The sequence below is a fragment of the Mytilinidion resinicola genome, assembly GCF_010093595.1.
Source record: "Mytilinidion resinicola strain CBS 304.34 unplaced genomic scaffold BDZ99scaffold_7, whole genome shotgun sequence".
Classification (NCBI taxonomy): domain Eukaryota; kingdom Fungi; phylum Ascomycota; class Dothideomycetes; order Mytilinidiales; family Mytilinidiaceae; genus Mytilinidion; species Mytilinidion resinicola.
The window spans coordinates 368,840-394,286 of record NW_022985443.1 but is presented as its reverse complement, the minus strand read 5'-3'; the positions used below and the strand labels follow the sequence as shown (position 1 = coordinate 394,286).

General features: G+C 53.5%; 6 protein-coding genes across 6 annotated transcripts; 4 read left to right on the top strand and 2 right to left on the bottom strand.

Moving 5' to 3' along the window:
- Positions 1–392: 392 nt before the first annotated feature.
- BDZ99DRAFT_440286 (kinase-like protein) lies at positions 393–6,068 on the bottom strand (the record flags this gene model as incomplete). The annotated part of the gene is made up of 4 exons (XM_033717705.1): positions 5,715–6,068; positions 5,253–5,512; positions 3,198–4,903; positions 393–3,079 (listed from the first exon to the last, which is right to left on the bottom strand). Exons 1-4 carry the CDS (start codon positions 5,943–5,945, stop codon positions 393–395), a joined length of 4,884 nt encoding a protein of 1,627 aa, XP_033578409.1. The 5' UTR covers positions 5,946–6,068.
- Positions 6,069–6,382: 314 nt separating this feature from the next.
- BDZ99DRAFT_275361 (uncharacterized protein) lies at positions 6,383–8,380 on the top strand. Its single transcript, XM_033713941.1, has 2 exons — positions 6,383–6,568; positions 6,619–8,380. Exons 1-2 carry the CDS (start codon positions 6,511–6,513, stop codon positions 8,190–8,192), a joined length of 1,632 nt encoding a protein of 543 aa, XP_033578408.1. The 5' UTR covers positions 6,383–6,510; the 3' UTR covers positions 8,193–8,380.
- Positions 8,381–9,095: 715 nt separating this feature from the next.
- BDZ99DRAFT_461511 (uncharacterized protein) lies at positions 9,096–9,615 on the bottom strand. The gene has a single exon (XM_033719634.1). The coding sequence runs from the start codon at positions 9,590–9,592 to the stop codon at positions 9,347–9,349; it is 246 nt and encodes an 81-aa protein (XP_033578407.1). The 5' UTR covers positions 9,593–9,615; the 3' UTR covers positions 9,096–9,346.
- A 423-nt stretch (positions 9,616–10,038) lies between these two features.
- Positions 10,039–11,452, top strand: BDZ99DRAFT_497205 (uncharacterized protein; the record flags this gene model as incomplete). Its single annotated transcript, XM_033723500.1, has 2 exons — positions 10,039–10,136; positions 10,186–11,452. The coding sequence occupies 2 exons, from the start codon at positions 10,039–10,041 to the stop codon at positions 11,180–11,182; spliced, it is 1,095 nt and encodes a 364-aa protein (XP_033578406.1). The 3' UTR covers positions 11,183–11,452.
- Positions 11,453–11,949: 497 nt separating this feature from the next.
- Positions 11,950–15,580, top strand: BDZ99DRAFT_497204 (uncharacterized protein; the record flags this gene model as incomplete). The annotated part of the gene is made up of 3 exons (XM_033723499.1): positions 11,950–11,992; positions 12,097–14,860; positions 14,921–15,580. 3 exons carry the CDS (start codon positions 11,950–11,952, stop codon positions 15,147–15,149), a joined length of 3,036 nt encoding a protein of 1,011 aa, XP_033578405.1. The 3' UTR covers positions 15,150–15,580.
- A 6,277-nt stretch (positions 15,581–21,857) lies between these two features.
- On the top strand, positions 21,858–24,350 carry BDZ99DRAFT_487227 (uncharacterized protein; the record flags this gene model as incomplete). The annotated part of the gene is made up of 2 exons (XM_033722820.1): positions 21,858–22,224; positions 22,276–24,350. The coding sequence occupies 2 exons, from the start codon at positions 21,858–21,860 to the stop codon at positions 24,348–24,350; spliced, it is 2,442 nt and encodes an 813-aa protein (XP_033578404.1).
- Between the last annotated feature and the right edge of the window lie 1,097 nt (positions 24,351–25,447).

Sequence of the window (25,447 nt, the reverse complement as noted above, 5' to 3'; positions counted from 1 at the left end):
ATTCAGAGTCCAACTAGCTAGAAGGCAGAAGCTGATCATGACTAACCTACCCGGGATTTAGAGTGGTACCATATTTTCAGAATTTTTCTGAACCGGGGAATGCCCGCCTCAGTACCCCATTTCAAAGGCTTTGACGCGACTCTGCCACGTGATTCAATAGCGATGTACATACGTGCTGAAATAATACTTCGATCGTTATGAGAAGTTGCGGAAGAAATCGTGATTACAAGGAAAGCCTGGGCCCCAGCTGCGTATTGTATTTCGACAGCATCTGTGGTGGCTCGATACGATTTGCGAAATCTGATAGCGATGGAAATTGATGGTTTTAACCAACCTGTTACCTCGCCGAGCCGCCCACCTCAGGCATTGACAACCAAGTCTATGTACGGCTTTCATGCCTCCAAATCGTAAAGTAAGCACCCCTGCGTCCTGAAATTGTAGACGAACGCCTTCCCGCCTTCGCCAGTCCTGAGACTATCCTTCTCCTCCCGCCACTTACTAGCATACTTAAGGAGCAAATCGTGCAGGTCCTGCAGATACTTCCGCTCCACCAACGGCAAGCTCTGGATCGCACGCCTCCAGCTATCCGGATCGCTCAGCCTCGTATCCCTCACCAGGTCCATAATCTCGTCCTTCGTCTCGATAGCAGCAATAGGCGCCGACTTGAACGTGTCAAGTAAATCACTGGAGCGAGACCGGGCGGCCTCGATTATGCCCCATTTGTTGGTCTTCTTGGATTTGCGCTCTGCGACTAGGACATCTACATCTGCTTTCGGCGAGGAAGATGAGCTGTCGTCTTTCCCACTGATGGTTCGAGAGAGTGCATGGCGTTGTTGAAGACTGGCGCCTTCGCGCTGGTCCCGGTCGCGGATTTCGGCCTTCAAGTAAGAAAGAAGCTCGGTACTGCGGATATCCGTGTCTTCCTTCTTGTCGATGCTCTTGACTTTGATGTCGGGCTTGCCGCTTGCGGAAGCGTCGTGCTTGATGATCACCACCCAGCTGATGTTGTCGTCTTTGTAGTGAGAGAGGAGCTCTTCGGGTGAGCGAGCGTCTCGAGCGAGCTCAGCATTGAAACCTTGCCATATGAGACTTGAGACAAGTTTGACACCGGTGGATCGAAGGATAGTGGAATCAAAGCTAGCAACTAGTATATCACAGCGGCGAGGTATCCAGGAATGCTCTGGTTCTTCGTCGCCGCCATCCTTTGATGCCGCGCCCTTCTTCAGGAAATGGCTCTTCGGTGGGTTCTTCAGGTATCTGGCCATTGAACTGATAAGTCGATCCCAGCCCAAGTTCATACCTACAGCGTGAGTTCCGGTAAGCTGCGACTGGCCCTTGGGGCAGTACTCTTCGATGAGCCGATCGTATCGTCCTCCAGCCGCGAGGACTTCGCGACGCTTACTATCGTACAGGCACTGGAATAGGATGCCGCCGGAATAGAACTTCTCGTTCACACTACTAAGCGGGCATATGTATGCTTTGCGCTTCACATCCCAGTTTTTCATGTAGGCGATGACAGTCTTCAAGTGAGCAAACACAGCATGTGTCTGTTCTAAGTGCTTCGTGCCTTCGAAGGTTCTTCGTAGCTTAGCAAAGGCCTTCTCCGGCGAGTCTCTCCAATCGAACTTGGCAAGGTCGTCCAATGATGTCGATGAGACGCCAATCTCGGGGGCGCGTAGTTCGTTCCGGATCTTCTGCCAGGTGAATGGCTGGATGTTCAACTTGCTGAGGACTTCCTTAACGGATGGGCGTAACGGGACGTTGATGCGACAAAAGTCTAAGATGAGCTCCAACAGATCTGAATGATTCAGGTGGAAACACATCTGAGCGGACTTCAGCGAAGGGAAGTCTTGTGTGACCTCGTCTATCACCTTTATAACCTCTGCCTCTTTCAAAGCGAGATCGAGGGTGTCGTAAGAAACGATATCGAAATCGGCTTCGCCATTGCTGCGTGGGGCACCAATAGCATAGTTGTTACGAAAGACCGTTCCTATGGTATATGTCTTTTCTAGGGTCGGCGCTCCTCGGCCGAGACTTCTCGCATACGGCAATGTCAGGTCATATGGCAGCTGGACTAGTGTGCCGGACGTATCGAAAAGCTTGACGACGCTGCTGTTCGAGTAGTGATCAGCCCAAGGCAACAACAACTGGCGCTGCGTCTTGACGGCGCCGTGACTTCGAAAGATCATAGACAGGCGATCTTCGATAAGATTTTGCAGCCCTACATCACTAGCCTTCAGGCTGTGCACTCCGGTAGCAGTACCCATGTCCCATGCGAAATCCTTGACTTGGTTGTCCGGTTTCTGTGAGAAGAGCGCGGCCATCATCTTCTGGTAATGAGGGGAGTTTCGGTCGGATAGGGCTTTCAAGGCCTCTTTAATGGCTTCATCTTCAATTTGGAGAGGAACCTTGCCGCTTCGGAGTAATTCCACGCAACTAGGGCGTTCACTAGGTCGGTGGCTGATTAAAGACGTGATGATACTGCCTTCGAGTGCTTTTTCTGCTCCCTGAAAGTCATCAGGTAAAGTGTGCTGCTTCTCTCGTAAGGCTCTGATGACATGGTCGCGTTCCATTGCGGTCTTCAAGGGGTGGCACATCTCGAAAAAGATGATACCTAATGAGTACATGTCGACTTTGTCGTTGTAACTACCACCGGCACCTGATCGTAGTTCCGGTGCCACGTATAAAGCCGTTCCGACACTGTGAGTCATATCGCCGTCGATGTTGTTGCTAGATGATGCGCCTTTGTCCACGCGATGGTACTGGCCACTAGTAGCCAGGCCGAAATCGCCAATTTTAGGAATCTTTGCCACATCTATGAAGACGTTGTCTGGCTTAAGGTCACGATGGATGATTCCGTGGCCGTGGATGTGTGCAAGGCCTTCAAGGACTTGACGCAAAAGTCTCCAGTATTCCTCAGGCTCTTCGTACAGCCCTTTCCGTATAAGATCACGAAGCGTCTGCTTTTCGCAGTACTCCATCTGTATGTATAGGGTCGTCTTGACTGGGCGGGAATTGGAAGTGATGCGCGTTGCTTTTGGGAGGGACTTGAAACCGCTGGTGCCATCACCGTCCTCTTCTTCTGTACGGAATCGTCAGCTAAGATCCTTTCGAGCGTGTTGGAGGGCTTCAGACTACTGCGAGATACTGTGTACAGCAATTCGAATCGGGTTTTGGGGGGATAGCAAGCTTACCACTTTCATCACCACTTGTGCCGAATACGACCCCGTCGTCGTCCTCGTCGTCCTCATAATCCGACTCGTCGTCAAAACCAGTCTTGGAACTTATAAAGTCGAGTCCTCCAGTGCTTCTTCCGAATTCGACAAAATCCCCGCTTTGGGACGTTTCCGACGAATCATCCCTAGTGAAGGTATTTGAGGATTCCCCGTCAGTTTCCGATACGGTGGTTGCCTCCTCCTCTGGCCATGCCGTGAAATAACGTACTACACAAGGGTGATTAAGACGAGACAGAAGCATTACTTCGGACAAGACTTCCGTGAGCGCGGCGGCTGAGTTCTGCTTGATCTTCTTGATGGCGTAAAAGCGCCCATCGAGCTTGTTGCGTGCCTTTACAACCTCACCGTAGCCGCCCTTCCCTAAACGGCCAGCTTCCGCCCACTCACTTGCGTATCTCGAAAATGGATTTAGAACCCCCGTTGACGACTCTCGACGTGCTCGCCGGCCATGAATCGCAAAGGAAGTTGAAGGTGTTCTCGAATGGACAGGTGAAATAGGCCGAAAATATACCGGGATATCGTTTCGTAAGAACTCGCATGGTATTAAGTCGAAAGCAGACGGACGCTTTTTGGGATCTGGTCTGAAGAACTTTCGAACTATGTCACCCAATGCATCCGACAGCTGAAGGTCCGTGATGAGCGCCGTAGGTGAAGCGTGCTTCTGCGGAGTTCCAAGCCCAAAAAGCATCTGGAGAAATACCACGCCAAGGTCCCAAACATCGGTCTTTCTTGTACGTCGGGTTGAAACCTCTTGCGAAAGCTCTGACGGCACCCAAAATGCAGACCTTGGCGTCGAGAACGGAGCAGTGGCTCGCGTAAGATCTTTGAGATTATAGAGGCTCTCTTGGTACCCGGCGTCTGCAAGTTTCGTGAATGTTGCGCCCCCACTGGGCGGTCGACAAAGAAGAATGTTTCCTGGATGAATGCGCTTATGGACTACACCGTTACGGTGAAAGAAATCGAGCGCCTCTAGTAGCTCAATTGACCAAGAACGAACTCTATCAGTTGCTAATGACCCATCTTCTTCTAACTTCTCACGAAGCGACCCTCGATTGGCAAACGCTGTGAGGATGTTGATGTCCCATGCCGCTCCACTTGGTTGGTTATCCAGCCTTTGTATCTTGAAGTCGAGAATGTGTACGATATTTGACTGCCTCAGCTTCTTGAGTTCTTCGAGATCGTTTTCGAATTCAAGAATAGCTCTCTTGAGGCGGGTCTCGCTGCTCGGTTCAGAGCTGTACACTTTAGTCTTCTTAAGGGCAAGCAGGGTATCTCGAAAGCCTGTAGGTTGCACTAGGAGCACTTCCGTCACCGGTCCCTGGTGAAGCTTTGTGAGGCCCGTTACGGTATCAAAGTCAATGCGATTGCCGTCATCTTGCAATGATACCAGACGATCGAAGGTTACATGGGCAGGAAGAGACACTCCGGCTGCTGAGGAGCTAGGCGTCTGACCTATTGTGGGCCGGCTCCTTCGTTTTACCATGAGTTCCTTTCGCCGCAGCTCTTCTTCTACCATTTGTTGCATCACTCGGTCCTCTTCGGCTTTCTCTTCTACCTTTTTCTTAATTTTTTCTTCTTCTTGTTCCTTGGCTAGCAGATTCGCGGCCGCTTCGTGAACGGCTCGCTCTTCTTCAAGACTCGGCAGCGTCTCATCGTGTTCCCGGGCTCTGTATTTGGATATGATTAATACATGTTCATAAAATAGGAAAGGGCGTTGATGAATAAATGATTGCGTTTTATGAGTGCCGTACTCCCGTCTGCCGCTGCCTGGCTTGCTTCAATAAGCTCCAAGACTTTGAACACATGATGAAGTGTGCGTTTTTAACCATGGCTAAACTTCAAGAACTACCTCAGACAGCAGAAATAAGGGAACCCAGTTTTAGATAGGCTCGCATATGTGCTGGATGATACAAAACGAAGTTGCTCGTTTTGATAGCCGTGCCACTTCAGGCCGTAGAAAACGAGTGTACACATAATTTGTGAAAAGGACTAGTGTGAGGGCTGGATTATACTTACGTTACGTCGTCTTCAAGTATGTCTTGAATTGCCGTAGCGATTTCGTGAATCATTACCTCACCCAGAAGTTCTTTTGGTTTCGTCTTGATTAGCGCCTCAATCTTCTGGCGAGTCTTTGGACGTAGTTGAGTTGCATTCTCAAGTACGAGGATTGGAACCGTCTTCGGGTACGTGGCCAGTAACCTCACTGAAAGGACTGCGACAATATCACTTTCCGAGAATGGCTTCAACCGGAGGCGAAAAGTGCGGTCTGTGGTTTTCTAGTCTCATCGTCAATGCTAGGGCTTTAGTCTATCGAAATTTGGTTGACGCTGTTTGAGATGCTTCAGTTCGCGTTCAGAAAGCTGTGAAAATATCAAAGCTTGGCGCTATGGATAGTGTAAGGTATAAGGTGGAAGGGCTGCTAGATCGAGATGTCTGAAAATTTATTGAAACACTCTAGATGATATAGAATATACATACGCTCCAAGCGCCTTTGAACTCAACCTCTTCGTACTCATCGGGGAAGATTGCTTGCAATACTTCTATCTCGTCGTCTTGAGCTTTGGCGTAAGTCTCCGACACAGGTGCAGAGGCCGGAGTAGCAGGTTTGTTTTCCTTGGTAGGAGACTTTCCCATCCCCATGGCTGGGAAGGCATTCTGAGAGGAGGCATTTGTTGCTATCTTGTTCCAAGGCGATTTCGGAGGTGCCATATTGGGCAGTGTAAGGTATTTTGGATGGCCAGCTCAATGGAGAGGAGAGCAGAAGACACGCAGCAGCCGGAGCTGCTAGCCTTTACAGCACTGTGTACATAGTGCGTTATGAGGTGAAATTTGTAGGTGGTGGTGTTGTATATGAAAGACTCACGTTCAGTCCATCGGACTCAAATGCGGCATTGCCAGCTGAGCGGAATGACTCAGGGTGGCCCAAGCGTTTCGAGATCCCAAGGCGCGTGAAGTTTGGAGGTGCAGATTCCAACACCAGTTCAATTGCGCCCAAGAGCCTCGCGCCTTCCTCGCCATCTCACCTACGCTTTAAGCAAGAGTCCATTCACCGTTGTTTCCCATAGAAAGCGGACGCGACAGCAAAACAAACGCATCAACGCCTCAAAAGCTTAAGACCACCAAGACCCCGCAATTCCCGAGTGTAAACAACACCCAAACACCACGACTGCGGAGCCCACCCCACCACTACGGTCACTCAAACACCAATGCTAGGTCTATAGCAACCTCTAGACATTCCAATTGGCTTTTGACTCTTGTCTGACTCAAAATCGCCATGTTTTCGTGGATTACAGGTCCTCGAATCACCAATGTGGTGGAAGACCTCCAGTCTGGTAAGTCGATGACAAGCTCAAACATGTTCTCAACAACTAAAACTCCATAGCTCACGTAGATACCACGTACATCGACCCCCCCGATACTCCCGCGCCCGTCTTCGCCGTCAAAGCCTTCAAACAAGCACTCTTCGGAACACCTCATCCCGACCAAACTGAACAGAAAGCTGCGGCCTCGAATAAGAATGGAGAATCTAGGACAAACCAGCTCAAGGATTCCAAACCGCGTTTGGTTCCTGTAGAAGCGAATGGAAGCCGCGAAGCCGCGCCAGTCCTGTCTCCAGTCAAGAATGGCATCCTGATGACGCCCGGAACTGCGGCCAAAGGCCGCAAAACAGTGTCGTTTGGTGCTCAGGTCGCGGAAAATGCAGGAAAGAAAGGTACAAAGACCGGAAAAAGCGGCATACCCAACGATTGCCCAGGCAAATTCCCAAGTCCGTGGACGCCTGGGACTGAGCTCCTAGCCCAGTCTGACAAGAAACCTCGAACCAAGCTTACTGCTGCTCTGTACGACGCGCGAGACTCTATTCAGACGAAGACGACGACAAAACCGAGAGCCAAGGATGACCAGGATCTCACGCTGGATTACATGGAGCCCCGTTCTGCGTCTGGCAAGTACTGGAAGGAACAGTTCATGTCCTACTCGCAACAGAGCGAACATGAAATGAGGAGGCTTATCAAGAAGGAGCAAATAGCTAGAAGTTTCGCAAGGAAGAAGGACGGGGATGCCACAGAACTGACACTCAAGCTTGAAGAGGAGCAGGAACGGCACAGGCAACAGGAGAAGACTCTAGAGGAGCAAATGAAGGACTACCAGGAGCGCTTGCGGCAGGCTATGGCAGAGAACGCTAGGGCCAGCATGGAGATTTCAATGCTCAAACAGCAGCTTGCGGCCGCTCAGCAGAAGGATCCTGTGAAGCCAGAGGTCCAGACCAAGAACACTATCCGTGTACATGAGGATCCCACCGAATCTGTTGCCAGGGAATACCGCAAAACGATCCTGACGAAGCCCGTCCTTACCGCGAGCCGTAAGGAAGACAGCGCCGAGAGTCCATCGGCCTCAGCTAGACCGCGACGTCCACGCCGCTCGACCGCCCCTGAGTCCAATCACCCAACTCCATCCGCCTCTGGTATTCAGCCAAAGTCAAACACTCCGCTCAGTGTCCGCTTGCCGACTACTATCAACAAGGAGAACCTTCCACCCAAGTCTCCCTCAGGCCTCGCACTCCCTTCTTCGTCTGACTGCTGGATGCCTTCCAGCCCCATGGACATGGACCGCATGGCATTGCCCATCTCCAGCGCACCGCTCCCTGCTCGCTCGAACAGTACTTCCAAGGTCGAGCGCTCCGGTAGAATAAGGCACTTGAATCTTCGCAAGGTGTCGATGAGTGGAGAACCGAGGTCAGACAGTCTCCGTCAAAAGACAGCCGACCCGGCCAGTCTGCGGGAAAAGATTTCAGCAGGTGGAGAGACCAGACCACAGATCAGACCAGATAGTCTGCAGGTGAAGACGAATTCTACAAGCTCGAGACGTGGTCCGGTTGATGAAGACCGAAAGCGGGCAGCGAAGGAGAGGTTGCAGCGAAGGAAGGCTAACCAAGGGGTGGAGAGCCGTTCCTCATGAATGACCAGAGCCATGCAGACGTTTTTGGAGTCTAGGGGATTATTCACTTCTTGGGTTTCTCTATTAGGGTTATTGGATTGAAGACTATTCAGCGATGGCGTTTGAAAAGGTATATCTATTCTCTTTAGCATGGCAGTATCAAGCTTCTCATGGGAGCTGCGGAGAATCAGATTCTTAGTTCAACGTCGTGATCATTCAAGCTTATGAAGTCGTTGGGTCACCGCCAATTCATGGATCAGTAAGGTTTGCGCTTTACTACAAAGTACATGCTACAATGCCTCATCATTGAAACTCGTACACTCGTTTACCGCTGCATGAGGAGCTTCGGAGTATTTTCTACATTCCGAATAAAAGAGAAGTTGGGTATTTTGGACAACTAGTAAACTTGCGAGGCTACCTCAGACAGCGCCAACAGGGTGACCGCAGATTGGAAGTGTATCCGCTGCCCCCGGTTTCTATTAGTATGTTGAAGCCCCACAGACAGTGGCACGGAAGTATACGGATATCTATGGCAAGGCACTGTACAATGCCTCATCATAGAAATCCGTACACTCGTTTGCCGCTGCATGAAGAGCTTCATAGTATTTTCCACATTCCGAATAAGAGAGAACTTCGGCATTTTGGACAACTGGTAAACTCGTGAGGCTACTCCAGACGGCGTCAACAGGGTGTACACAGATTGGAAGCATATCCGCTTCTTTTAGCGCGTTGAAGGCCCATAGACAGTGGCAAGCAGCTGTACGGATTTCTATAACGAGGCATTGTATCTAGATCTTTTACAAGGCGTTGGAGCACCTCAGACAGTGTCACCTATATTTGGTAAGCTGCAGACGTCAGTCGATTGCTAAATCATCACAGCTAATTCACAATTAGGAAGTATGTATGTAGAAAGCAATGACAATTAGCTGCTGTTGTGCTGTCTATTTGACAACGGGTATCATAAGCAGAAGCCAACTCAGATCCATCGCACCTACGCCATTTCGCCCGATACTCCGTTCCAAATCAGGCCCAACGCCCATGTATAGAACTGTTGTGTGCTGAAAAAGAAACCCAAATCGGGAAGAGAAGGAAATTGAACCAGATCAGCCGCCGTAGTTGCTGACATTGTACAGGTACAATAAGCATTGAGGAACCCCAGACGGTGTCATCCAAGCCTAGCCAAGGCGCGATTGCAGCTCCTTTAGGACCTCTTCGTCGGTAGGGACCCCGTCGTGCTCGAGATCTGGCATGTCGAACTTGGCGACTGGCTTCTTCTTTTGGCACACGCGTACGAGGTACTTGGCAGGGGTGGTCGAGCTGATCATGGTTTCAGTGGTATATTTGCCACCAGTCGTGCCCTTGTTATCGCCGTGGCACTGGTTCCAGTTGCCCTTGTTCCAGTAGAACTTGGGTGTCTTCATGTCGCCAATGTAGTTGGAGACGGTACGCTTGGTGGGCTGAGGACGGCCAGGCTAATTCGCGGTCAGTTTGAGGACGGTTTTCTTGATTAGTTGCAGGGACAGGGGGTCCCTGACCGGGCGACTTACCATTATAACTGTTGAGTTGATGTAGGTATTGGAAAGGTAAAGGTGTGGTTGGTAGAGTGTGATTGGTGGTTGTGGTGATGTGTGTGTAGAAGGTGTTTGATGATGTCGAGGGAGCCCCGATTGAGAGAGACCTTTTGTAGGCAGATCCATCGTGGCCTCCAATTCACAGGTGGTAGTCGGTGCTGTTCCTGGCAGGCTAGCATTCAGTGAAGTGAATGAGCCAATAGGATCGCACATGTCTGGGGCGCCCCACACCAAACACGTATCTAGTCATAAACACTTCATCTTCCCTCGACACTCCACACAACCGCACAAAAACAATGCCCCCCACCACACCCCCATTGCGAAGGGTGGCCAGCTGCCCCGACTTCATCCGCGAATACTCGACTGCAACTGTGTTTGAGAACACCGAAGACCAGTAAGTAGCATTCCTAGAACATTTCTCGAACATCACTAACAGATTACAGGTGGCCCTACATTGTAGGGAACTTCATCAGTCTCCGAATCCGCAGCGGCTTGGTCCCAGAGCAGAAGGATCACACCGTCAAAGCGGAAATCCTCAAATGCTTTCTGCCATTCACCATGTCGCCAGTCTTGCTGGTACGGCTGCACTATCCCGCACTGGATTTGAAGGGCGAGTTCATCCTCAAACTATATGATCGCCACTTCTCATGCGACTTCCGAGGGCAATCCCGCGATCCTTATTGGGATCCTGAACTTGAGCACAAATACCAACAGTATGTGCTCAACGACAGAGATGCCGCATCTAAGCTTCTGAAGAGGATGGAGGGCTTCGAATCCCTATGGCCAGGCGATGAGGATTTCGAGGACGGTGAGGAATGGGACGCTGCCCAAAATGAGCTTTACTACCAAAACGTCATCCGGCGGCTGTACAAGCAGGAGTCCGAAGTCTATAGGCGGACTAGGGACATGCACGGAATCGACGTCCCGCGATGCATAGCTACGGTGGAGCTGCTCGAGTACAACATGTCCAGATGTACTTCCGGGACAGAGACATCCAAATTCTATGACTGCCCGGGGATTTTGCTCCAGTACATCAAAGGATTTCCTCTGAGCGACCTATACGAAGGCGACCCTGGAGCACCGCGAGAGACGTGGCAGTACATATGCGAGGACGCCATTCGCATCGTCAACGCCATGTCCGCACACAACATCTGCAACGACGACGTCAACGTCCGGAACTCCGTCGTAGCATGGGATCCGATCACAGAGAGGTACAAAGTGCGGATGATTGACTTTGGACACATCACGTTTAAGATGCCAGGCGAAAGCGACCGTGACTTTAGAGAGAAGCGCGCGCACACGGATGAGGAGGGCGCAATAGGTTTGATCATGGAGTCGAAGTTGAAAGAGAAACGGGGAGGCGGCTTCGTCTATACCCCTTCGGAGGAGTCCAAGCTGTTGAGCGACGACTTCATGGGGGAGCATGGTCCGAGGATCTAGTCTTGATCTCTCAGCATAGTCATTCTAGGCGCTCTGGTAGGGGCGTTACGGGCGATACCCATATTTTCTGAGCATCTGAGATATAATTCATGTTCTTTTCAAACCAATGTTTGCGAGCAAGCATTTTCCTTAAAACATAGCGCTACAATGGAATGCATAGAGAATGCATTACACAAACGATCAGGCTTCTGAAAAAGAGTCGAGAAACCTGCTATACGACGGGTGAATAGCACTTTCCTGACCATTCTATGATAATCTAATCGACTTGAGAATGTCCTTCAATTGTATATGAGACGATGCACGCGAGATTTTATATGACCATCTTTAAGTGTCACGTGAACACGTACTGCCAAGACATCGCTGCCTGGCGTGCCCTCCCCACCATGAAGGAAATCTTTCACCAGTCTTTCAACGAAACGGCAACCCCATCCTTTGTGATTTGCATCTTGGCCAATCCATTTGTTCTAGAGGCCTTCTTCCGCTTCGTTTGAGTGGTCCCTTGGACCGTACCCAGGCATTTGCCACCGAGGGACAATCCCGTCCCTCGCGTTAGCGTGCTCGCTCATTGACGCGGTCAGGGGGGAGGCTTTATCTCGCCCGCCGTGCCCGCAGCGAGGACCCATCCATCATTGAAGTAAGCCATTTCACCTTCCACCTTCCACCTTCCACCTCCTCCATCACTCGCCACACTCTTCCATCTACATCCACAAACCTCGTCTCACGCCTTCTCGAAAGCAAATTGCCTCTGGGGCAAACACCTGCCCTTCATGCGAGAACGCGAACGTCCCGCCCGCAAGGCCAAACTCTCATGTATGTCCCATCCTCATTAAACCGAGGAGACTGCTCTTTCGCGCGAAATGCAGCCTTTCGCTATTTCTCACTTTACGCATGCTAACGTATTCATCGCTCCATAGCCGCTACCCCACTATCCACCGGCAAGGCGACAGGCACGCCTTCGACCCTCGACGCCCGCACCAGAGCCTCTCGCTCCTCCATACCAAACAGCTCCGACTTAGAAGACGACGACTCGGTCATTGAGGTTCTGCCGAGCAAACCACTGGTTCGACGTCTGCTGAAGGAGGTTGCCATACCCGCTAAGAAAATGACTCCCGTCAAAGGACTTTCTGGGTCGAAGGGCAAGGGCAAGCTGGCTGTGGCCAATGCATCTGCTGGTGTGGAGACTGCGTCCTCCACATCTCCCGTCGACTCTGCTTCTTTCGAAGATTCCGATAACGACACACCTGCAACTAGCCTCTCTACGACACCTGCTGTGTCAGTCCGCGGCAAGGCCCGACCAACTCGTCTGGTTCCCAACGTTGCTGGAAAGCGCAAGCGCTCTCGCCTTGCTATTGTAGACACGGATGATGATGAAGCGGAGTCCGTGGACATGTCTGCGGATGCTCAGCTAGCCAGGGCGCTGCAAGAAGAGGAATACAATGCCGCCAATGCGACTGCGTCTAGCTCAAAGCGCATCAAGTCAGGCTACAATGCGTACACTTCGACCGGAAAACCTGAGGTCTCCGACGACGATGAGCTCTTAGAGATGGACTTAGACTTTCTCGATCCACCCAAGGCCAGTGGAAGTGCGCTGGCGTCAAAGACCAAAGGCAAGGCGAAGGCATCTGTGCGACAATCCCGTCCATCGCGCATGGCTAGCTCCAGCGCCCGCAAGTCCCTTGCTCTTCCAAGCGACCTCGAGTCCATTGCCGATTCAGACGATGAATTCAATCTGGAGGATGAGTCGCTTCTCAGCACAGAGCCTGAGAGCGATGGAGAGGCTCTCGAGACCCCTGCTCCGAAAAATGAAGTTGATCCGAACGGTCTAGAAGCTAGGCTTCTCTCAATCAAGGGCAGGGGCAGGACCAAGTGGAAGCCCAGGAGAGCGAAGAAGGATAGGGCCGCAAATGCTCAACGAATGTCACGATTCGCGCACATCGAGGATCGCTGGGAGAGAAAGCGGGCTATGAATCGAGATAGGCTCGAAGAGGCACATCCAAAGCTCACCACCATGTGGAAAGACTTAGAAGCAATTCCCGTTCTGGAGACCATGCAAGCGGAACAACCAGCTGATATCAATCGGACGCTGAAGTCCTTCCAACTCGAAGGCCTTAGCTGGATGATTCGACAGGAGAAAACCCACTATAAAGGAGGTCTTCTTGGTGACGAGATGGGCATGGGCAAGACGATCCAGGCTGTCTCGCTCATCATGTCGGACTACCCTGCCAAGTCACCAACTTTAGTAGTTGTTCCTCCAGTTGCTCTTATGCAGTGGTCCAACGAAATCAGCGCGTACACAAATGGGAAGCTCAATGTCTTGGTCTATCACGGCACCAACGCCAAATCCAAGAAAGCCACCGCCAAACAGCTGATGAAATACGATGTCATCATGGTTTCTTACAACAGTCTAGAGTCCCTCTATCGCAAGGAAACCAAGGGCTGGGCTCGCGGTGAGGACATTATCAAAGAGTCTTCGCCTCTCCATGCGATCACTTATCACCGTCTCATACTGGACGAGGCTCACAGCATCAAGCAGCGGACCACTGGTGTGGCCAAAGCTTGCTTCGCTCTAAAGGCTACCTATAAGTGGTGCCTTTCTGGTACTCCAGTCCAGAACCGTATCGGAGAATTCTTCTCGCTGCTTCGATTCCTCGAGGTTCGACCTTTCGCCGACTACTTTTGTCGATCCTGCGACTGCGAGCAACTTCACTGGAGTCTCGACGATGACCATATGTGTGTTGCTTGCAATCACGGTGGCTCCGAACATGTTTCGGTGTTCAACCAGGAATTGCTTAACCCAATCACCGGTGACGATGCAGAGCTTCGCGATGAAGCTATGGACAAGCTCCACCTCATTACTTCTCGCATCATGTTGCGCCGCATGAAGAACGACAATACCTCTTCGATGGAGCTTCCACCAAAGGAGGTCGTCATCCATAACGAGTTCTTCTGCGACATTGAGCGCGACTTTTCCTCGTCCATTATGACAAACTCCGCGCGCAAGTTCGATACCTACGTCTCTCAGGGTGTCATGCTCAACAACTACGCCAATATCTTTGGTCTCATCATGCAGATGCGTCAAGTCGCCAACCATCCGGACCTACTTCTCAAGAAGCATGCTATTGGCGGTCAGAATGTTCTCATCTGCAACATCTGCGACGAACCAGCGGAGGAGGCCATCAAATCTCGCTGCAACCACGAATTCTGCCGCTCTTGCGTCAAGAGCTACGTCCAGTCTTGCGAAGGCGAAGGCGCTGTCGCCGACTGCCCGCGCTGCCACATTCCGCTTACCATCGACTTTGATCAACCGGATATTGAGCAGGACGAAGAGTCGGTAAAGAAAACCTCCATCATCAACCGTATCAAGATGGAGAACTGGACCTCGTCGACCAAGATTGAGATGCTTGTATACGACTTGTACAAGCTGCGCAGCAAGAAGCAGACACTCAAGTCAATCGTCTTCAGCCAGTTTACGTCTATGCTACAGCTGATCGAGTGGCGTCTCCGACGCGCGGGCTTCAACACGGTCATGTTAGACGGAAGCATGACTCCCGCTCAGCGTCAGAAGAGCATCGAGTACTTCATGAACAACGCCGAAGTGGAGGTCTTCCTCGTTTCGCTGAAGGCTGGCGGCGTGGCGCTGAATCTGACCGAGGCGTCAAGGGTGTTTATCGTTGATCCGTAAGTGCTATCCAAACCAACAGGCCCAGTCTCAATATCTGTCTGCTAACCCTATCGTAGGTGGTGGAACCCAGCCGCCGAATGGCAATCCGCCGACCGCTGCCACCGTATCGGCCAAAAGCGTCCCTGCGTCATCACCCGCCTCTGCATCGAAGACAGCGTCGAGAGCCGCATGGTCCTGCTGCAGGAGAAGAAGGCGGCCATGATTAGCGGCACTATCAACAACGATAAGGTCGCTATGGATAAGTTGAGTCCGGAAGATCTGCAGTTCTTGTTCCGCGGTACTTAGACGAGCTATGAAGAAGTATGCGTCGCTGTCGATTGTCGCAACGCAAACGGAGCTTATCGAAAAACGGCTTTTTACGGATTATGCCGCTGCTTACACCAATCTTCCTACGAACCAGCGGGGTTCTGGTAGAGCGGAGGATGCAGATGAGTGGGTGAGGCAGACGATGGCTACGGCGATGCATGCATATCATATGCAAAACACTTTCGTTTATGATTTTACGAGCTACACATACATACGGCGGATTTTCCTTTTCCTTTTTCTATGGCATCTCTGTGGGAGGCTTTCTGGCTCTAGGATGGCGGATGGCTGCTTTTAGGCGCTGCAACACCCGCTTCGAGCACTACGAGAGCGCGCGCGAGAGAGAGATAGAGATACGAAGGATGTGCATATGCAGACACACAGACAAAATCGAAATGAATATATCTACTAAGCTTATCTGACTGTCCTCGACACAGCGTGTGAGATTTACGTGGAGGACCTGGAGGGCCCTTTACTATTGCGAGTCGTGTGCTGGACGGGGGCGGATGGATGGATGGATGCAACGAACACGAGCAAATGGCGAACGGCTGCGTGCGGCCATTTGGCCACGTGCGAGGCCAGTCCTGAGGCGAGATAGAGGGTTGGTAAATAACGAGTTCCGTGTGTCGATGGAAGGCGTGGTAATTCCCTAACCCGCCCCACACAGGCGATAGAGACGCCCGTGTTTTCCGCGACTGCGCTCATCTCCACATTCCCGAACACGCGACGTGCGGGAAGTCACTGGCCCGTCGCTGTGCGCGCTTCCGGGCGTGTTCTGGGAAAGGTTGGGTGCGAGGTGGTCTGGGGAGGATGGCCGAGCGGCTGAGTGGCCGCAGCGCGCATTTGGCGGCTGTGGTGATAGGGGTGCGGGAGGGGAGGGGGGTAGTCAGGCCGACGGGTGGCTGGACTGAGCCTTGGGGAGGGCAGGGAGGTTGTGGTAGCTGCGTGGCGTTTTGGGAGGTATGATGTGCAGGAGGGAGGGGATGGAGAAGGGGCGGTTTGTAGATCTGGAGCGACCAGGCGGTCGAAGGGTGGGTGTAAGGGTGGTACGGGTAGGGGTGTGGCGTTGCCGAAAGGGTCATGATGGGGGTAGGCAGGCGCATGGCGTAAATGCCTGAAGGTTTCTTGATTCTAGGTAGGGGTGTGAAGGGAGTGGACTGGGTGTAGTCTGGGGTTCAGAGATGAGCTAGGGAGGGGATGAAAGAGATCGATGTGGTAAGGGTGGGTAGAGGATGGAGTAAGAGGGGCGTGGATAGCAATGCGATTGGATTGCGGAAGAATCATGGGTGTGGGGATGTATACAGGCAGATTCTGCGCAATGTAAGGAAATTGTGATGGGCTTTGCATAAAGAGGATTGCCAGCGAATCAGAGACGACGTGGTTTACGAAGTCTTGCGCGAAGGAACATCGAGACCCTTAGATGCGAGGACTAAGCATTGCGGATGAGAAAAATCCTACCTTGGGCATCAGAAGACGAAAGAAGAAGGGTCTGCAAGGAGTTCGCCAGATCGGGAAAAGTCATGTGTCGTGATATTGTATGTGCACGTAGATTCACCCCAGACTACTGCGAGGAATACGAATTTCCCCGCATTCCGCCATTGGAAGCTTGTAGATCATTGGACTGTATCCAGGCGTGCAGAAATGCCATGTGGTCTGGTGGTTGAAAAACTGAAAGCGGCTGAATTACCGTCAGGAATTTCCTACCGTTGCGACGATCGATGCAGGCAAGGTCGCAAACAGCTAGAAAAGTTCGATTCTGGGAAGAGGTTCAGACATCCATCAGGCTCTTGCATCCACCATCAGATTCTTGCATCCATCATCAGCTGTGCTGCATAGACCATATAGCGGTGAAGGAGAAGATGTTGTGAGCAGTGAGAATATCGGGGTGGTGCTTGTTGGTCAGAGCTGTGTTCAAGGATCGGCCGATCTCCCAGCGATCACCCGGAATATCGCAACGTTTCTCATGACGAACCTCAGAGACGTTCCGATTCTGTTGATCGTCGGAGGGAACGGTAGAATTATCGAAAACGGAGATATAGCAGCATCCGATCTAGCTTATCTCTTTGCGACCCGGTGCGGCCCCCTCGATTTGCATGACGCGCGCTGCAAGTCATGCCGACGTTTACCTGCCACCATCGATTCGGATGCGGGGAGGAGAGGCTACTCCCGACGTTAGGTACGGGAAATGTTGCCCTGACCGGATGCCAGAGCAGGTTAGGAGGTGTCGCGATGGAAGTGAAAGAAGACAGGGAAGAAAGCGCGGAGCCGTCAGTGGACGAGGGTGCGAACCTGGAATTTACCCCTGGAGATGCTTGACGACGTGCCTTTGTGCCTTGATGCTGGCAGACGCGTCGAGGTCAGCGGCATCTGACAATAGCTAGTCGCGCATGTAGTAAACCACGGTTCGCTGTGGAGCCGCGCGGAGGGCATGCCGGAGTCGCGAGACCCTGACCCGTGAGATTTACACGTCGGCGACGCTTGACTTGCCAGCAGCGTTGTTTTGCTTGTGATGAAATCGTGAAACAGTGGACGGAAGGAAAGAAACTTGGTCAAGCTTGACGGGAGGACCACATTTCAGCAGGCGTCCATGGGAGCAGGGTTTGCTCACTCGGGTCGAGGGAACGAAGTTCTTCCTCGGGCACATGTCGGGAAAGTCTCCTCGAAGGGAACGTAAATGCTTTCAGGCCGCCAAGGAGCCGAGATGGTTTTAGAGCACAGGATGACCTTGTTGAGACGTGAAGGTAGCAGAGGAAGAGTCTCCACGGCATAGCAGCGGTAGTCCGCCCTTGATGAGAGAAAGGGGGAAATTGTTGGCTGAGTTCAAGAGGCGGTCTGTAGGGCAGAGATGCACTGATCGACCAGCCAACGTGCTCCCTTGGCGACTGGGCTCTCGAAAAAAAAACACATCGGGTTGAATGGAATGCGGAGGCTGGAATTTGTTCCGTAGTTCTGGCGCTGCAAGGCTGCCCAGCTCCCCCTAGCGATTTTTCCTTCAAAACTGGATCTCGAATACGCCACTGCTTTTCCTGCAGCAGCCACACTGGAGACAGTACAAAAATAGACGGCCGGTAGTTGTGCTACAATACTAGCAGCTCAGGCCTGCACGCCGCGGTCATCTCTCGGACAGCTCTAGACTTGGCGCAGGCACTAGGGGAAAGGCTGAGGCGGCGGCATCGGAACGTCTGGGTCTTCCATGGTTTTCGCTTGCGTACCTGCATGTGGCGATGTGTCCTGCAAGCTTGCCGGAAACGCACCTCCAGTGGTCGAGGCCACGAAAACCACACGCACACAGTCTATTGCTTTGTGCGATGACCCCGTCCAAGCAGTCGTCGTGTTGACAGCGCCGTCACAGCTGCGAGGCGCTTGCGTACGGAGTGCCTTAGGGCTGCCGATCTGGGCGGCGGCTGGCGTGTGCGAGATTATCACGATGCATCGCGAGGAATATGTACGTGGTGGAGACTCGGATGTACCGCCGAATCTGGTGGAATCTGCTCGTGAGTCGCCGAGGAGCGTGAAAGGAACGCGCTGTGGCGGGGAAGCGGAAGCAAAATGATGAGACGCGGACGATGAGTGGTGGACGGAGCAGAAATGGGTCTGATTTATGGGCCTGAGGTGGCGCGGATTGGTGACAATTGCTGAAACAGCTCTGCACGCACCGTGATGTGATGAAGTCTGCCGCACTGCAATTTGAATCTTTGCAGTGGAGTTTAGACAGTGACTACGCTTATGTAGCATGCACAAGCCTACCCACAATTGTACGGTTTGAGAGTAGACGAATGTGTTTGAGGTGCTCCAATGTAGCAGACAGATCCGGGCAATATCAGTCGTCGGTCACGTTATGAAGCAGGCTGGTATGTGAGCCGTCTATACGCCCGTTTGGTGTTGTCTAAAGTGCTCCAACGTTGCCGAAGGTGCAGTCGGGAGGCCTTACCTCGAGTCTCCGGGAGAGCTTCACGATGCACGCCTCAGCAAAGCAATGCCGCTCGACTGTTGCATAATATAGATGGTTTGTGCATCAAGCTTCGTTAGTCTACGCGTCGCCCTAAGCAGCACCAACACGCCTCAGTCTGGCGGCGGCTTCGGCCCTCGAAACACTGCTACTCCCCCACGAGCCACTCGGCCCACGCCTGGAATCTCCACGTCCCACTCACAACGACACCAGCCCGCAGTCGGCACGCAGCGCCTGCTGCTCGGGATCGGCGTGTGGCCGTGAGTTGCACGACTGCGCTGGCGGCACACCCCGTCGGCCCTTTGTTCGCTCAGCGTGCGACACCAGCAACCTCGCGTGGCCAGCGGACGCTGAGAGACTTGGAATCGCCGCCTGGGAGTGCACGGGAACGCACTCCTGCCGTGGACCGTTGGCGTGGGCGTCGCTGGGTTGCACGGGGGTCGACTGTGTGTCCCGCTGTGCGCCGCGACGGACGGCCATCACCAACAGCGTCCTCTATCACGCTGCACGGCGGCCTATCGCTCCCCGACCCGGCAGGCCACGATAACCCAGCGGGAGAGCACGCCATGCAGACAATGGCACTGACCGACCGCCAGAGGCCCCAGAGCCCGTGCGCGGCAGATCGTCAGGTACGCTGCTGAGGGAGGAGAGGGAGTCGCGCGTGAGACACAGGACCGCCGTCCTCGCACAAGGCAACATCTGCATCGCGCGGGCGTGGCCTGAGAGGTGCCTGAGAAGAGCACCGGCGACCGTGCCAGTCCCATGCTGGCGCGAGGGCATTCACGAGTATTGTAGCGCGCTCGGGGGTTGCGGGGTATGGATGGCCCTGGAGAAGACGAAGGAGCAAGACGTCGCCGGATGTTTCACGCAGTCCATGCCTCTCCCAGGCGCCCGCCGGCCTTGAAACGGTGGGCTGGCCGTCCTGGGCGCTGCGGGCTGCTGCGATGCTGGATGCAGACTGCCGACGAGTGCCGATCGACGACGACGTCCTTTATGCATCCTTTTCTTGACGCCCCGCTCATCTTGTGAGGCCGCGTCGTTTGGGACCACTCGAAGCGGCCTCGGAAACGGCCTCTTCCTCCACTCGACCAGCCCGAAGCAGCGCAAGCGGCTGCTAGGCCGAACAGGGCCACTTGCCGGCCTCCCTGGGCGGCTGGTGCAGCTGAGCGAGCGGCGCCGACGGCTTCGGCACCACCATTCGACGACACCACGGCTCAGCCCGTATGACCCGTGAGGATGCCCTAATCCTGCCGCGCGAACACCCAGAGCTCCTGCTCCTCGTCCGCGCCGTCGCTCTGCGCAGCTGCGTGCGGTGCCCAGGTGGTCTGGCGTGGGGCACAGCCGATGCCACTCGCGGTTTCGCCAGCGCGAGCCACGGAGCGCAGCGAGGAGGCCATCGAGCATATTCGAGCAGCGGCAGCAGCGACAATGTGCAGCGCAATCTGCTCGGCTGCTGGCTGCGACGGGCGCTCTGAGTGGCCCTCTCGCGTGTGTTTTCGCCGTTTTGCGACCGCGGCCCACTCACAGGCGCCCATTCACTCCTGCGCCGCACTCTGCGTGACCACAGCGGCGGGACTCAGGCGCAGCGACGGTGAGATTCATGCGCGCCGCGGGCCATGCGCCCGGCATAGCGCGAACAAGGACAGGCCCGCGGCGAGGCTGCATGGGCATCACGTCCTCAGGGCTCGCTGGCCGCTCTCCACATGCCTCCGCTACACCAGCATGGCATCCCTACGGCGCCCTGGCTCCCTCAGCACACTCCCCAGCCCGTGTCGGCACCCACCCTGCACCCATATACTGGCAGTGTCACGGCCATGTCGTGCCACGAGAATCCTGAGAATTCCACCTGAACGCCGGCCTCGAGTGCCTGCACCACCTCCAGCCAGATTGAGCGCCCACCAACAATCAATTCTCCTACAAATCCTCCGCCAGCACCGTTGCGCTTATCTGAACGCCCACGCCGTTGCCATTCTTAATTCTGACAGCGCCACTACTACTGCTACCCTGACCCGAGCCCTTTCAGTCTCCTTCCAGTCCCTCCCTCCTCATACAGCATCCAAGTATCCCCCCCAACCACCACCGACGCTCGTTGCAATTCTTGTGCTCCGGTCAGCACCATACGCATCGTGTTTTGGCCCGCTGAGCAACTGCTGTTCCCAGCACGCAGGCCGCTCATTTCCCGCGCCGCTGATCAGCCAATCCTATTCAGAGGTACGCATATATTGCTCACCACATATTGCCCACTACCAGACTCCCATCACTTCTACCGTCGCTGTTGGTTCCCCCGCCCCAGGCCCGGCTTCCTGTTTTCTCTTCTTCTGTCCACCCCGAGATTGTCACCTCTGCCTCTCTGGCCCAAATTACCAGATATACGGTCAATTGGTCCACTGACTTCTCCATCAGCCCCCCAACCTTGCTCGCACGCTTTCTCCGTTGGGACGTCAACACCACGCGTACGCGACAACATCTCGTCCTCGACGTGTTTTGAGCTGCCCCCATTCATGCTTCGGAAAATCACAAGCTTCCACCAACACACTGCGCAGTGCGGTGCTCGGTCCGCATCCCAACCCTATATCAGGCCTATTCGCTGGCCGTGATCTCCCAGGAGCTGTTTCAACAACCACACTATGTTCTTGTTCAATAAGAACAACGCACCGCGGTCCAGGCAATCCTCAATAGACTCCCATGCGACAGACCCACCCTCGGCAGATTCCTGCCCTTCTCCGCAATCCGACCGCGACATGGGCTCGCCAGAACGACGCGAACGGGGGTTTGGAAAAAGGAATTCTGTCTTCACGCTGCGGTCTCGAAGTAACACTGCCTCCACCACGTCGTCTTTTGTCTCTCGCACTTCGACCATCACCTCCATGACTGGTATTGACATGTCGTCGCGTCGATCTTCGCAAGACCTGTCTGGAAGCCAACCCAATCAGCAATTACCTGCACAAAAGCGATCACTGTTTTCCCGAGGCAAGAAACTAAGGCGTCAGAGCAGCCAGGTGTCCACCCTGTCAGGTTTGGATGGAATAGAAGAGGCGGATTCTTATAAAAGGGCTTCGGTTCTACGGAAGGATCATAACTTGTCCCGATGGGGCTCACACAGTCCAAGTATGTCTCTTACTTGAAACTACCACTACACGATACTTACGATTGCCACAGTTTACGACCTCAAGGAGCATATATCAAGTCCCTTCGACTTCCAGCACCTCACCCATACGCAACGTCAGCAATTTCCGGCTCTCGAACGCGTTCCACAGAATGAGCTGGTTGCGGAATACTGGGCGGTGCGCGCTTCTCAAGTGCCGCGTCGCGAGCTACATGGCATCAAGGCGGACGATTTACACTTCCAGAATTTCTCGTCAGAGGCTGTGGATTCGACAGGCCCCACTATGCGCTCCCATTCATCGTTTGCTAAATCTCCGCCATTGAGCCCACAAACGTCGCGCGAATATTTTACACAGGGAACTCCATCTCCAGTGCTAGGCGCGAGACCAAGCTTGAGACACAGTCGGTCGGTTGAGAGTTTCTCGCAGCCGGTTGTAAAAGCACGTCACCGACTCTCACAGTCGGTGAATCCTCCGCCACGGAGCTCTTCGCGTATGGCCCTTGAGCGCATTGATGACTCCCAGGAGCAGTCAGCAGAAACTGGATATGCAGCCTCATTACGCGGGCGTTACTCGAGAGTCTCTGCAGCATTTGACCGTTCAACTCCGCCTAGTCGTCCCTCGACTGCTGGTAGTTTATCCACCGTAACAGCTGAAGCAACCTTTATTGCTCAAGCCGTCACCACACCAGATGACACCGCCATACCAGCTCTGTCGCCAGGTTTCACCTCAGACTTGGAAAATGTTCCCGAGGAACCAGAAAGATTCTTCAACCCACGCCCTGCACCTCAACCACCACTCAAAAGTCCATCATTTGAAGGGTACAAATTGCCACAATGGTCGCCAACTTCACGCTCGACTAGCCGGACAAGCTCATATGGCACTCCAAAGTCATTTTCTCAGCGCAGCCCAAAAGCGAGACCGACCTCCCAGATGTCGGATACTCTGGGCTCTCCCATTCAGCTACGGTCTGGGAAGAGTTCTAATCGGCAATCGCCTGCAGCCAAGAGACAATCTGTCTACTGGAAGAACATTGACGAATCCTGGGAAGACGATATCGACTATTGTTATGAGCATGCAGCTGAAGCAGATTGCGATTACGATTGGGACCGCAACTCTATCGAGTGCGACGAGGAGAAGGATAGGCCTGTATCACCACGAACCCAACCAAACGACGTTTCCCAAAGCCCGACGCATAGTCCCATCACTGAGGAGGAAGATGATGATGAGGTAATGCAGACGCGCTTCTTTCCCGGGGTGTTTAGACCATCGCTACTCGTGCCGAGTGCGACCAGTCTGCCAGAGCTTGATCACCGGTCGGCCTTATCTACGTCAACTGTCGATACTGGTGCATTGACACCCTCAGACGTCTTCAGCTCGGCCCCCGTCCATGAAGCACGTGTCACCAGCTATATGGAATCTGAGGGCTTCTCCCTGACCCCGTCACTACTTGTTCCGCAAGATTTCAAATACCAGTCTATGCGAGAGGAGATGTACGAGGACTTGCTGGCCGAATACGAACACTCGGATCATCACTACCCGATTCTGGACACCGCTCAGAGTGTCTCTGGATCCAGTCGCAGCAGCCGCACCCGTCTCAGCAAGCGAAGCTCTTACGATAGCAGTCTCCTGTCAGGCCAAGGTTCCATCAGCTCTCCTGTACGCCGATCAGCCAGCTCCTCTGGGAGCCTCCCCGAGCTCGTGCATAGCCGCCGCGGGCGGAAGATCCTCGACCTGATGGTCGATCAGCTCAGCGAGCAAGCTCACACCTTCGCGCACCTCGATGAGGACGACGAGGACGACGGCGTGGACCGTCCGTCCACAGCTACCGAGCGCACCTTCTTCGCTGACGACGATGATCACACTCCAACGCAAGACGAGGATTCTCAGAAGCTCGAGCCCGTCTCTGCACCCGCAACTGCCCCTACACCTTCCGCTCCCGCCCACCACGAACGCGCAGCATCGGACGGCGCCGCGAAACTGCTTTCATCGGCGTCGCGCGCGCCCATCACGTCAACCAAGACGCGTGCCAGAGCGGCAAGCGCCGCGACGGCGTACAAGCCGAAGCAGCAGACGTACACTCTATCTCTATTCCCTGCGCCGCCGAAGGCGAGGAAGGCGAATTCTTGATCGCCCGAATCACGATTTCATTTGTGTTTTTCCTTGTCCATCAAGCTTCGATCTGCTATGTCACTGTTTCCGTTTACCGCATAGCCTGCGCCCGCCCTATTCCGTTGTTGTTTGAACGAATTGCGCTGTACTCTGTTAACCTATGTTCTGTACTTGTACCATTACAACTTCTGTGTTTTTTCTCGCTCTCGCTGATATCCACATCACTACCTACCCATCTCCGTCAGGGGTATACCTATATTTTTACGACGTTGACGGATTTTCATGTACCATTACGAAAGCGAAACCGGGGGGGCCCCTAAAAAAGCTGGCTGTGTCTATTTAAAAGGATTGGTGTATTTGGAAAACTGGGAATTTTGGGGGGATCTAGGGGTGCCTGGGATCTACCGAAAAACTGGGAGTCTCATTTGTCTGTCTTATCTACGATTGTTGGATTTAAATGGGGGTGTGGTAGGGTGTGGTGGGTGTATACCTCAGCGAACCCTATTGGTTTGAAAGCCAATTGAACACAAATTCACAATGTTTTGGAGCGTCGTCGACCACACGCTTTTCTCCCGTATTATTTCTACTTGCGAATCAAACGGTGGGTTGGGTATGAGGAGGGGTGGGTGGCGAAACTGGAAGAAAATTCCAGCACCGCGGCACCAAGCGGTTCCGCAGCCACGGTTCCTCCCACACCTTTCCAACACCTGAACGACTGCGACCCGTCCCGCCCCGCCCATCTGCAATCCCAAACTCGCGGATCCCCTTCGCCCTGGAGCGATGGAAGGTCGCGCTTGCTTGCGCCGTTTTCTTGCTTTCAATGGTAGGCTGGATATCCAACATGCAGCACCAGCTCCAACATGCAGCAGTGGCTTCCAACACGCGATTTATTGCTTCGCTTGCTGGGCTTCCCCTTCCGTCCCCATTCCGTTTTATCCCAATCAGCAGGATTTTCTGTGCCCTTAATCCTATTCTTAACCCATTGGCGCCTCGGAAACCCACACAAGCCCGCAGAAATAACCAAAGTGAAAAGCGCCAACCCCCACTCACATCCGTCGCCTACTGCAAACAGCGCGTTTCTGCAGTCTTTGGCGCACGGAAAATGTAGCTGGGTA